The sequence below is a fragment of the Somniosus microcephalus genome, chromosome 1, assembly GCF_052327205.1.
Source record: "Somniosus microcephalus isolate GS21.2 chromosome 1, FLI_Smic_1.0, whole genome shotgun sequence".
NCBI lineage: Eukaryota > Metazoa > Chordata > Chondrichthyes > Squaliformes > Somniosidae > Somniosus > Somniosus microcephalus.
Genome location: NC_140987.1, coordinates 431,344,951 through 431,358,800, shown reverse-complemented (window position 1 = coordinate 431,358,800; position 13,850 = coordinate 431,344,951). Strand labels below are relative to the sequence as shown.

The following is a 13,850-nucleotide window of genomic DNA, read 5'->3' as shown; positions in this document are numbered from 1 at the left end:
TAACGTGGATAAATGCGAGGTTATCCACTTTGGTGTCAAAAACAGGAAGGCAGATTATTATCTAAATGGCAATAGATTGGGAGAAGGGGAAGTGCAACGAGACCTGGGTGTCCTTGTGCACCAGTCGCTGAAGGTAAGCATGCAGGTGGAGTAAGTGGTTAAGAAGGCAAATGGTATGTTGTCCTTCGTAGCGAGAGGGTTTGAGTACAGGATCCAGGATGTCTTGCTGCAGTTGTACAGGGCCTTGGTGAGACCACATCTTGAGTATTGTGTGCAGTTTTGGTCTCCTTATCTGAGGAAGGATGTTCTTGCCATGGAGGGAGTGCAGCGAAGATTCACCAGGCTGATACCTGGGATGGCAGGAATGACGTATGAGGAGAGATTGGGTCGATTGGGCTTATACTCGCTGGAATTTAGAAGAATGAGAGGGGAATCTCATTGAAACTTATAAAATTCTAACAGGACTAGACAGACTAGATGCAGGAAGGATGTCCCTGATGGCCGGGGAGTCCAGAACCAGGGGTCACAGTCTAAGGATAAAGGGGTAAGCCATTTAGGACAGAGATGAGGAGGAATTTCTTCACCCAGAGAGTGGTGAACCTATGGAATTCTCTACCACAGAAGGCAGTTGAGGCCAATTCATTAAATATATTCAAGAAGGAGTTAGATATATTTCTTAAGGCTAAAGGGATCAGGGGATATGGAGAGAAGGCAGGGACAGGGTACTGAATTTGGATGATCAGCCATGATCTCATTGAATGGCGGAGCAGGCTCGAGGCGCCGAATGGCCTACTCCTGCTCCTATCTTCTATGTTTCTATGTTTCTACTGCAGGTGCAGACCCAGCTCTGCATCCCCACAGATATCTTAGAAATTCTGAAGCAGCATACAAGAGGTGGAGACCTGTTTTCTTGGGTAGTGACCCATTTTTCCTGACCTGTGTACCTGGGGAATGGGCGTTTCCCGAAACAAAGTAATGGAAAACTGGCACTAGAACTTTCCTTTTGGGAGAGGGCAAGGAAAAAGTAATTGTGTGAAAATATTCCCTTTGTGGACACCTCCCAGTTCTGTAGCCCTTTACCTAAAAAAAAAATGTTTGTATATATTACAGAAAAAACACTGCCTGGGGATGGAGTGATCTGTTAAGTGAGGTTAAGGCTATTGTTCTTTCACCTCTAGCATCAGACTGGTGGAATGAAAGTCTCCTCTAATTTTCATCTGTAAGAGTCCTACATGAAATGTGTGTGTTTGATCTCAGTTTAGTAACTAGTGGGCATGAGTGCTAAATGAGCTATTTAGCTCAGAGACCAGCGAGGAGACTGGAAGTGCCTGAATGGACGAGTAGAGGATGAGTTCAACTTTTGGCATTTTATTGGGACAGAGTGAAGCGGTCTTCATTTTATTTATCTCTCCAGTTCTTCCTTCCCCTTCCGCCATACGATAAATGTTGGCTCCCTCACTGAGGCACGGTGCCAAAGGTGGTGGTTTCCCCACCTAAGTGGCTATTATTCATGTGTGAGCCTTGATGCATAGTGCCAACTGGCTACCAGACTGTGGGAGACATCATAGCTGATCCTGATGCTAATCGTGCACAAGCAACACGAGTAGGGGTCATTGTATAGTGATCAGGAGTGGGGATCCCGGCCAGTTTTCTCTTCCTGAAAGCTGCTAAGATCACCTAACTCGGCACAGACTAGGGATCGAATCTGGGACCTTCCTGATCTGAATGTCTTGGACACATTACCATTCTGATGTTGGGACAGCCAAGTAGAGGGAGCTTTATTCTGCATCTGACTTGTACTATACTTAACCTGGGAGTTCTTGGTGGTGACAATGGATGCCAAAAATGAGAAAGTCATACATTTTTTTAGTGCTAATATCTCTCCATAAAAATTCATCGCAAGTGTTCTATAATGAAAAAAACGCTATCTAAGACAAAGCAAAATCTTGCTGTTCAATCCACCCATTATTAATAAATAAATATGTATTTATAAAATATATATTTTGCAGTCGTGGTGGATAATGTAATAGTAGTTCTGTCTTACACCCAATAGGTCCACCAGGCACTAAAGGTACTCCAGGAACATCCGGTCGCCCAGGTCAACCAGGTTCTCCTGGTCGTTCAGGTTTTCCGGGCGAAAAGGGTGACTCAGGCATACCAGTACATGGATTTCCAGGCTCTCCTGGGCACAAGGTAAGTCGTTCTCCTCTGAAGGGAGAAACAAAATTCATTGTGAAAAGTCTAGGTTTTCTCATGTTTGTTAATTAATGAAAATAAATTAATGGGTTTTAACTTGGGTTTGAGACAAGTAGCAAAATGCTTTAGTTTTTTTGGAAAAAGGGATCTAGGCCTAGAAATTGGAACCTTTAGCGCCAGCCACTAAGGCCGGTTTTTGAAGATAAAATGGCCTGCCGCCTCACTGCTGCTCGTTCCACACCGGCCGCCATATTAGGCAGGTCGGCAGCGCTGCCATTGCCTGAGCAGCGCCACAAGTATTTTAATTACCAGGGGCGTGGCGTCAGTCGGCGTGCAACGCTGAATTGACGCATGCTCAGCAATTTTTGGACGTCGCCGCTCCTCTTGCCACCCTCTCCAAAGCACGCCCGCGCGTGCCGCCATTGACACTGCGTAGAGCCAGGAGAAAGCGGCGGTGAGCTATAAACCATATAGTAAACATTCTGTACAATTCACATTTACCGTGCTACTATTAAATAAGTTACACCCAAATAACTGACTTCGATTGTCTTTCAATTTATCGCAAAATTCTTTAATATGATCCAGGTTGAGCTGGCTTTTTTTTCTGCATTGCTTCATTTAATTAATTTTTTTGATCTTCTCCAAGATCCAGTTTATATCAAGAAAATGCTGATGAACCCGCTAAACAAAGAAATATTGAGATTTATAGAGTTTTTTTTTTGTTCTTATTGAAAATATATACATAGGTGCCTATATACCTGTAATATACAGTTCCTATACAACCATAATCCTAAAATAAGCTTGGAAAAACAGTTTGGAATTTCCATAGTACATGTCTTGTGAACATTGCCATATTTTAACAAATTTAGCAAGTGGCCAGTACTGTACACGCTGGTATCTATTGCACCCTTGCCACTTTAGCTACATCTCTCTTCCATGTAATGGCGCTACTTCCTTTATAGTGCACTCAGTCCATTAGATTTTCTGCGTTCGGCTTATATATTGGGCATAATCTCCCAGGATTTCTCATGCACCGGTTCAAGGTCATCTATGCCACAGTCTTTCACTTGGAAATGTACTGTTAATAAGGTGTCTGCCCGAGAACACTGCACTGATCCTTTAGACCCGACCATCGGCCTCCTGCTGATGTTACTGCCGGGTAGAGCACGTTGCATGGGAGCTTCTGCGCTGCGCTCATTTAAATCAGCAGGCAGCACCAAAATCCCGGCGCTGCCTGCACCCTCTTTTTGCGGGCGGCCGTTAACCTTAGCCCGCGGTGGCACCGCCCGTTTTCTAGCTTAATTGAATTTCTAGGCCTTTGTATGCTGGTTGAGTCATTTCAGGTGTCAGATAGCAAGTGCCAAGGCAAACATATAGTACGTAGAAACATAGAAAAATAGGAGCAGGAGTAGGCTATTCGGCCCTTCAAGCCTGCTCCGCCATTCAATATGATCATGGCTGATCCTCTATCTTAATACCATATTCCCGCTGTCTCCCCATACCCCTTGATGCTTTTTGTGTCTAGAAATCTATCGATCTCTTTCTTAAATATATTCAGTGACTTGGCCTCCACAGCCTTCTGTGATAGAGAATTCCAATGGTTCACCATCCTCTGAGTGAAGAAATTTCTCCTCATTTCAGTCCTAAATGTCCTACCCCGTATCCTGAGACTGTGACCCCTCGTTCTAGACTCCCCAGCCAGGGGAAACATCCTCCCTGCATCCAGTCTGTCTAAGCCCTGTCAGAATTTTATACATTTCATTGAGATCCCCTCTCATTCTTCTGAACTCTAGTGAATATGTGTACGTAGATAGAGTATAAATCCAAAGAGGTTAAGGCTAAAGGGATCACTTAAGGCTAAAGGGATCAAGGGATGTGGGGAGAAAGCAGGGACAGGGTACTGAGTTTGGATGATCAGCCATGATTTCATTGAATGGCGAAGCAGGCTCGAGGGGCCGAATGGCCTACTCCTGCTCCTATCTTCTATGTTTCTATGTTATAGTGAATCTATAAAATGTTGGTGAAGCGTCTGATAGCTTAGTGGATGTAAATACATTGGCTGCTGTTTTACTGAGTCATATAGGTTAAGAAGATCCCAGATTTGATCATCAGTCTTTGCTTAGGGGGTTCACTGATTTCAGCTGGGGCAGTGGTCGGGCAATAAAATTGGCCTCTGCACCCTTGGTTTAGGGAGCTCACTCTCCAGTGAATCCTGCCACAAAGTGCATGTGTGTGGATGTTGGACAACAATTACATGGCCGTCATTGCCATTCATGGTGAATCGCACACTACCACTCACTGTCCAGAATCGCACCTGAAGAATGCCCACGTAGGCAAGATATCAGAGTGCAGCTAATGTCCATGGAACTGTCGCACAACATGAATTACTACCTTCAGGAGAATATGAGTGAGATCAAAAGTAGAGTTCCGTTTTGTTCATTGAAAAAGAGGAGCATTTGATAAAAGGTTCAAAGAATGTCAGCAAGGATAATAACTGGTCTGAAATCAGCAAGCTATGGAGGGAAAGGGAGGGAATTCGATCAGTTTTCATTAGAAGTTGGACTAATTCGGAAGGTGTAAAAAAAATGTTTTCAACTCATATCTTTTGTCTCAAGGTAGTCCTAACTATTTGGGCCAAAAATGTTGCTGAATAAAATCCTTGTTTTCTTTTTCAAAAGCAAAATACTGCGGATGTTGGAAATCTGAAATAAAAACAGAAAATGCTGGGGATACTCAGCTGGTCAGGCAGCATCCGTGGGGAGAGAAACAGAGTTAACATTTCGGTTCGATGACCTTTCATCGTTCATTGTGTTGTTGTTTACAGCGTACAGGAAACTTTGGTTTATCCGGAGGTTGTATGTCTGGAAACCTCGATCTAACGGCAGAAATCAGCAGCCGTTTTGTTAGGTTTTTTTTCTTCCCCTAGCATTTTTTTAAACAGTCAGGCTGTGGAAAGCGTCTCTGTAGCTTAGCAACAGCTTCAGAGACGCTTCCAAGGTACGGGCCGAGTGTTTACAAGCTGTTGCTAAGCAACAGTGTTTGTTGTCAGATACGGAGATGAAAACCTCCGTATCCTTCAACATTAGCGCTGGTCTATCTGGAAGTTTTGATCTAACGGCACCAGCTCGGTCCCGTCAGTGCCGGATATCGCGAAGTTTCCTGTATTTCATGATTTCGTTAACACATCGACAAGGAGGGATCTTTTTCTCTGAGATGTGTATGTGCAAATGGAGGATGATATTTATTACAATTACACATTCAAATGGAAATATAGGTGTCAAAATTCTTTTAGCCATTCTATAAGACTCCTGCTGTAATTCTAGCCAAGATCCGATATGCTGGTCCTCGACCGTAGGGTGAAGTTCCTGGGATGGCTTTGTAGAGGAAGAGCCTCTCTTGCCCCCTACAATGCTAGGGCTGGTGGCAAGAACTCCCTATGATGGCAATGGCCCTACCTAGTCTCACAGGAACCCGGCTTAACTTTGGAGGTCAATATGCCAAGTGAGAAGAATCATATCGGCTTCTTGAGGGGCAGAAGTGGAATCACCAGGGAAGTGGCCTAGGCTCACGAAGACTTCTACAAGGTCATTTTTTTATGCCGAGTTCCGCCCCCTTACAATGAGGGCCACTTAGGGCTAGTTTTCAATGTTTCTGGAGGGACTTTGACACCCCTAATACCCAGAGGCTGTATTTCCGGGTAGCTTGAAGTAAGTGGGCACCTGAGATGCCCTCATGGTGGCACAGAATCCCGCTGACTCCATGCTAACTAGGTACAGTCCATCTGACCCTGCATACTATGGTTGAGTCAGTGCTAAAAGGCACCAGTGGGTGCAGTCCCACCGTAAGTACCAGAATTGCAGTCTGTGGAATTTTTGGGCCCATGAAATAAATTTCTTAAAAATCCACCAGTATCGTCGCTAGACTTTAATGTCATAATAGTAGGCCTTGATAAAGCTGCATATGAGTCGGTTGAGGTACAGAGCAATGTGTTCATTATCTATCTTGTACTGAGCTATTGTCATCACTTTGTGATTGAGGCCTTACAGTTGATGTGTAAAGCTTTTGTTCATCAGAGTAGGTGTGGGGACTGGGAGAACCCAGGAGCTGGAATTGGGCCTATGAGGATGAATTTGAATTGATTCGGTTGGTGGTGCTTGTGGAGTTCCTTCAAGGTTTTTGGAGGGTGACTATTTGGGAATCGGGGGGTACATACTACTGCCACAGTTTGCCCATCTTGGAGGCAGCTGTCGTGCAGTGCTGTTTCAAGAGGTTTGTGGGCCCCTGGAAGAACTGCTGTCCAGTCCCCCTATGTCTGAATTATTCTTTTCTTCCTCTGTTTTACTCTCTGCTTTACTCTTAAGACTTTCTGGGTTGAGATTCTGATCAGGGCAAAGGCACAGTACAGGCGTAAGTGCCAGAGAGGGACCAGACACTGGAATGGCACCCAGTTCTGCTGGGATTCTGCCCCTTTCAGAGGAGGCTGGGAAATTCTGGGCCTCCTGAGCTGTGTCGGTGTGGCACAGCACCGTCGCATATTTCTGGGCCTTTGTCGGAGCAGGCATTGCTGATGTACCCTTAATGGTGCCAGCTAATGGCCCCATGTGTATTAATGACCCTGTCCTCACATTCTGGGACAGGCCTGTGGCAAGCTTCATGGAGAGCTGGGTATTCCACTCGGCCACACTTCTGGTGGAGCAGGCCTACCAGAATTTCAGGCCCTTTGTTTTTCTGCTTGTAAATCTCTCTCCTTTATCTCTGTTGCATTGCCCCCCTTCTCATTGTGTTTCTCTCTTAATCTGGCCATGTATCTGTTCCTTTCCTCTTATCGATGTTCTCTGTGTTTCTATCTCTGTTACTCTCTTGTCTCTTATCTGTTAACTGTTCCTCTTTCTCTTTTAGTTACTCAACCAGAAACCAGAGCTATGGGAGGGAGGGAGTCAAAGTGCTAGGAGAAGCCAGAGCTAAGAGCCACAGGATTGAGTAAGCAGGCGAGTGCAGAGCAGCTTGAGCTGACACTGGATACACAGAGTAATTCACACCTGCCATTGGTGTGCTGCATGCAAGGCCTTGGGACTGAGTTGGGCTGTGCCCTGAAGTACAGGGTGTAGGCTGGTTTGGTGTTGCCTGCTAGCAGGGCAGAGGGGTTAAGGCATGATGGGGGCAAATTGGAGTGATTGAAAATTGGGACGACAAGAATTTATGGGAAAGTCCATGATTTATTTTGTGAATTATTGAATTCATCTGTTAATTATGTGATGAAGTTTATTGTTATGACTATACAGTGGGGTCGATGAAGAACTGTCATGGCAGCAGTATGTCAGGAAAAAAGTAGCAGTCAGCCTCATATGATTTAATTTTGTGATGATTCGGGTCTTGTATGGTACACTTCATTCATAATCTCCAAGTGGTCCCATCATTATTACCAGCACCAACAGAATTTTACCCTAATTCAAAATACTCTTTCCAGCAACTACCTGTGTTTAGAAGGGCAACCTATATAATTTAGCTATATTGCTGGAAGTTTTTCACAGTTTAAATTGACATACTATGAAAATTTCACATGGTCTTTGTTGTGCTTGATTTAAAATCCTAGTGACAGATCAGTCCAACATACCTGCTTTAAAGTTGGACCTATTCAGCTGAAGCCTGGTGTTCTTGAATACAGATATTAACTGATGTCTTCTATCTCCTCACTCTATTTTCTCACACTGTCATTCTCTTTTAATCCAGGGTGATCCAGGTCCTCCTGGTTTCTCAGGTGCCCCTGGAAGCAAGGGTTCTCCCGGTGGTCCTGGTCTTCCTGGTTTACCTGGTGCGCCTGGTGGTAAAGGTGATCCTGGTCAACCAGGATTCCCAGGTAAGTCCTTGTCAGAAAAAAAAACTGTTTTAGAAAGGAATTCGACATTTTATATTTAAAAATTAGAAAAATTAATCTGCTTACAATTCAACTAAAATATTGTCGACTGGGCTGGAGGAAAGATTGGCATGTGATTTGTAGATGACTGTGGATTGTGTACTCGTGTAAGTTGTCTGCTACTGCATGGAAATGAGTTTCAGCATTCTTGGCAGTGCTGTGATGAATATCTGACTGTGCCAAGATGTTTCATCTCTTGGCTGTCATTCACAATTGGGGAAATAATCTACTTTAGGCAGCATCCACGTTAAGGGAATGTGGTTGGGTTCCCCAAGGTTAACGACCAGAGCAGCACCACCAGAGTTTGTCGTGTTTCAACCTAACCTCGGTGTTTCTGGCAGGAAGACATCAGCTGTTGCACCTCAACATTCTCCCCGTGTTTGTATGGGTTTTCTCCGGGTGCTCCGGTTTCCTCCCACAGTCCAAAGATGTGCGGGTTAGGTTGATTGGCCATGATAAAAAATTGGCCCTTAGTGTTAGGGGGGATTAAATATGTGGGGTTACGGGGATAGGGCTTGGGTGGGATGGCTGTCGGTGTAGGGACTGGGTGCTAGGGTTTGGATGATCAGCCATGATCTCGTTGAATGGCGGAGCAGGCTCGAAGGGCCGAATGACCTACTCCTGCTCCTAGTTTCTATGTTTCTATGTAACATTCTATATCAGTCCAAAAAGACCATCCAGAATATTAGCAGAACAGCTTCATTCATCAGTTTCCCTGCCCATGGAACTCTGTCCTAGCCGGTGTCATTGGCTGGAACTTTATTTCTTGCACATAGAAGTTGACCATTATTTGCCGGGTCAGGCTTGTTGATGTATATGTTAGACTATTTGAAGGCTGTAAGTGGTCCATTCTTCAAATCTGTGTCCTCAGGATCCAACCGGCTCAATATTTATCATAGATTTAAATATATCCCCAAAAAATGAAACAGTAACTAAACCTTTCAAGTGCTAATATCAGTCCTATTCACAGGCTACAGTTAACAAAGATGTGCCGCCCTCCCCTCTGGTCTGAAGAAGGTTGTGGTGGTGCAAGATTCCTGTGTGAAACATCTAGAATGTTTACCCATTGACTACCAATGGGCTGAGTATTTGGTCCATGAAATCTGGGTTGAGTCCATCTCAGACTCAGTGGATGAAGTATCTTTTCCCCCTCTCAATTATCTGAGCTATCTCAACCAGGCAGGACCAGGGGTCACAAATTTAAATTGTACAAGGCTAGATCTAGGTTAGATGTCAGGAGGTGGTTCTTTTCCCAGAGAATAGTGGACCTCTGGTACAGGCTGCAGTCTCGTGTGGTGGACACGGACTCGCTGAGTTCCTTCAAGCAAGAGCTGGATTTGTTTCTGGCTGGGGTGGAGAGCACCTCTTACGTAGGCACTGCAGGGAATTCAGGACCAGAGTGGTGACCTGGACTAGTTCCGATCGCCAAGATGGGTCGGAGAGGAAATTCCCAGATTTTTTTTCCCCCAAATTGGCCTGTTTTTTAAAAAACTTTTTTTGCCTCTCCCAGGAGATCACATGGTTTCGGGTGGGGTGGAGTGTATACATTGTGATACACAAGGTATCGCAGTTGTGTGGGACAGGCTCGATGGACCAGTTGGTCTTTACCTGTCTGTCATTGTTCGTATGTTTGTAACCCACTTCCTTGTTTTTGAGATGGGAGGAGGGACAGACTTTATTTCAAGCAATTGATAAACAGTCGATAAGAAGTTGTTAATGCTCCTGAGCACAGCATTATTTATTCTCCAGACCAGCATTTCCGATTTTCTGTTAATTAACTGTTGCTTATTTAAGGTAAATCCTTTTTAAGTTCCATCCTAAGTAGCTGGAACAGCAATATCAATGACTAAAACAGCAAGGAAAGGCCTAGAGCTGTTGCTATTTTTAGGGCAGAATGGATTTGCTGGCATATATATTTTTGGTTAAATTTCAGACCACACTTCTGGTGATATCTATCTTTGCCTGTTTCATCAATAAAAGCTTAAAAACACAATGGGTCAATCAAATATGGGGGGAAGGGGTTGGGAAGAAATTAAGTTTTGGCGCGTGTGAACAGTTAAAAGTGGGCAAGAGGGTTACGTTCACCGGTGTAGAACTGCTTATGGCTGAAGCAGCTTACAAGATATTTTCACCCAGGCTAAGAAGCATGGGTTAACCACATTTTGTTTTCCTTGTCTTGCAGGTACTCCTGGAATTCCTGGTCCTAAAGGAATTGATGGTTTTCCAGGTTCTCCTGGCCTCATTGGACCACCTGGTCCACCAGGTACATTACAGCGTAAAGCAAACGAGTTAGTTTGGACATTTAGGTAGGAAAGCCCATTTATCAGGTTATCGACATTGGGCACAGGCCATCGTGCCCCCAGTTTGATAGTGACTTGAAATTAGTAAGCGTGTAAAAGAATTGCCCCCTAAATGGCAGCTTGTTGAAATTCCAAAACAATGTGCCATAAAATGATGGTGTGTGTTTTATGTCCCATAATAATTTTGGTCACTCTATCATGCAGAGGCTAATGGCTTTCTCAAAGGGAGCAGCCGTCATAATGCAAGTTATGTTATAAATTTCCTACCAGCTAGCTCAAGAGTAACTTTAGCAGAAGCTTAGGTGCAGGTCTTAAACTTGACATCTCAGCCAGAGAATGGTGAATAGCACAGGGTCACTTAAAGGGGAAGGGAGATTTGTTTTTTTTTCCTCCTATGGCGAGGAAAAATAGGAAAATCTGAAGGCAAGCTGTTCTTGAACATATCTTGGTGACTGGGCACCAAGTGACATTAGTAAAGACTTGGAAGGAGGCCACACCTCCACTTGGCTGTAGACTGGTACATAGCGAAATGGTAGACCAGAAACAAATGAAACTACTGTGAATAAAAATTTCATGTTGATTAAAATTTTTCCAACTTCTTTCATTGATAGTATCCTGACCACTAACAGCTTTACTCAATTATTTTATTTTCAGGTGAGCCAAGCCGTCCTGGATCTCCAGGTCATCCAGGTGAGAAAGGACAGCCAGGCCGCGATGGAATTCCAGGTCCAGCTGGTCTGAAGGGAGATTCAGGTTCGTTTACTTTCTTAAAACAAATGGATTTAACTTGGACTAAATAGAAATTGTAACTCTACAACAACTTACATTTATCCTATTTCTCAACTACATGCTGCCCCTTGGTGACATCATCCAAAAACACAGCGTCAGTTTTCACATGTTTCCTGATGACACCCAGCTCTACCTCACCACCACCTCTCTCGACCCCTCCACTGTCTCTAAATTGTCACACTGCTTGTCTGATATCCAGTTCTGGATGAGCAGAATTTTCCTCCAACTAAGTATTGGGAAGACCGAAGCCGTTGTCTTCGGTCCCCGCCACAAACTCCGTTCCCTAGCCACTTACTCCATCCCTCTCCCTGGCAACTGTCTAAGGCTGAACCAGGTTCGCAACCTTGGTGTCATATTTGACCCCGAGATGAGCTTCCAACCATATATCCGTGCCATCACTAAGGCCGCCATTTCTACCTCCGTAACATCGCCCAACTTCCTCCCCTGCTTCAGCTCATCTGCTGCTGAAACCTTCATCCATGCCTTTGTTACCTCCAGACTTGACTATTCCAATGCTCTCCTGGCCGGACTCCCTCGTTCTACCCTATGTAAGCTTGAGCTCATCCAAAACTCCGCTGCCTGTATCCTAACTCGCACCAAGTCCCGTTCACCCATCACCCCTGTGCTCGCTGGCCTACATTGGCTCCCGGTTAAGCAATGCCTTGATTTTAAAATTCTCATCCTTGTTTTCAGATCCCTCCATGGCCTCGCCCTCCCTATCTCTGTAATCTCCTTCAGCCCCACAACACCCCGCGATCTCTGCGCTCCGCCTATTTTGGCCTCTTGAGCATTGCCGACTTTAATCGTTCTACCATTGGTGGCCGTGCCTTCAGCTGCCAAGGGCCTAAGCTCTGGACTTCCCTCCCTAAACTTCTATTTTCTCCTTAAAACCTACCTCTTTGACCAAGCTTTTGGTCATCTGCCCTAATGTCTCCTTATGTGGCTATGTGTCAAATTTTGTTTGATAACGCTCCTGTAAAGAGCCTTGGGATGTTTTACTATGTTAAAAGTGCTATGTAAATACAAGTTGTTATACAGGAAACTTTGGTTTATCCGGAGGTCAACTGTCCGGAATGCTCGAGCCACCGGCAAAAATCAGGAGCCGTTTCGTTAGTTTTTTTTTCTTTTCGTTGCTTTTTTTTCACCAGTCAGGCTCTGCAAGGTCTCGCTGAAGCTGTTGCTAAGCTACAGAGACGCTTGCAAGGTACGGCCGACTGTTTAGAAGCTGTTGCTAAGCAACAGGGTTTGTTGCCAGATACAGAGCTCAAAATCTCCGTACGTTTCAACATTAGCGCTGGTTTGTCCGGCAGTTTTGATGGGACAGCAACAGCTCGGTCCCGTCGGTGCCGGATAGCATGAAGTTTCCTGTATAATGCTTTTAATGTACAAGATGTCCCACAGTGCTTTACAGAAAAATAAGAGGAAAGGAAGCCTAGCCGTAGGAGAAAGGTCAGGACTGGTCACTCAAGGCTGGGTCGAAAAGGTGAAGGTTTTTAAAAGGACGGAGAAATAGAGAGGTGGAGAGATTTACAGAGGGAGTTCCAGAGAGTAGGGCTAAGGTAATTGAAAACTCTGCCATCAATGATGGAGCCAAAGGCATAGGGATGCACGGGAGGATGGGGTTGGAAGACCAAAGGATGTGTGGGGGAGGGATTTATTGCTGGAAGAGCCAGGGAGGCATTAAGTCTTTTTTTTATAGGTTCCTGGGATGTGGGCGTCGCTGGCAAGGCCAGCATTTATTGCCCATCCCTAATTGCCCTTGAGGAGATGGTGGTGAGCAGCCTTCTTGAACCGCTGCAGTCCGTGAGGTGAAGGTACTCTCACAGTGCTGTTAGGGAGGGAGTTCCAGGATTTTGATCCAGCGACGATGAAGGATCGGCGATATATTTCCAAGTCAGGCTGGTGTGTGGCTTGGAGGGGAACTTGGAGGTGGTGGTGTTCCCATGCGTCTGCTGCCCTTGTCCTTCTAGGTGGTAGGCGTCGCGTGTTTGGGAGGTGCTGTTGAAGAAGCCTTGGCGAGTTGCTGCTGTGCATCTTGTAGATAGTACACACTGCAGACAAGGTGTGCTGGTGGTGGAGGGAGTGGCTGTTTAAGGTGGTGGATGGGGTGCCAATCAAACGGGTTGTTTTGTCCTGGATGGTGTCGAGCTTCTTGAGTGTTGATGGAGCTGCACTCATCCAAGCAAGTGGAGAGTATTCCATCACACTCCTGACTTGTGCCTTTATAGATGGTGGAAAGGCTTTGGGGAGTCAGGAGGTGAGACACTCGCCGCAGAATACCCAGCCTCTGACCTGCTCTTGTAACCACAGTATTTATGTGGCTGGTCCAGTTAAGTTTCTGGTCAACGGTGACCCCCCAGGATGTTGATGGTGTGGGATTTGGCACTGGTAATGCCATTGAATGTCAAGGGACAGTGGTTAGACTCTCTTTTGTTGGAGAATGTCATTGCCTGGTACCTGTATGACGCGAATGCTACTTGCAGTTGTGGAGGGATTTGTAAAGAAGAATACAGCATGGTGGCATAGTGGTTAGCACTGTTGCCTCACAGCACCAGAGACCCGGGTTCGAATCCGGCCTCGGGCGACTGTCTGTGTGGAGTTTGCAGATTCTCCCCATGTTTGCGTGGGTTTTCTCCGGGTGCTCCGGTTTC

At 45.3% G+C, this 13,850-nt stretch overlaps 1 protein-coding gene across 1 annotated transcript in view; it reads left to right on the top strand.

Moving 5' to 3' along the window:
- The window catches only part of col4a5 (collagen, type IV, alpha 5 (Alport syndrome)), a 306,253-nt gene that overhangs the window by 253,984 nt on the left and 38,419 nt on the right, over positions 1 to 13,850 (top strand). The window contains exons 38-41 of the mRNA XM_086000713.1: positions 2,054 to 2,193; positions 7,927 to 8,053; positions 10,293 to 10,373; positions 11,065 to 11,163. Of these exons, the coding sequence (XP_085856839.1) occupies positions 2,054 to 2,193; positions 7,927 to 8,053; positions 10,293 to 10,373; positions 11,065 to 11,163 (447 nt within the window). The remainder of the gene's footprint in view (positions 1 to 2,053; positions 2,194 to 7,926; positions 8,054 to 10,292; positions 10,374 to 11,064; positions 11,164 to 13,850) is intronic.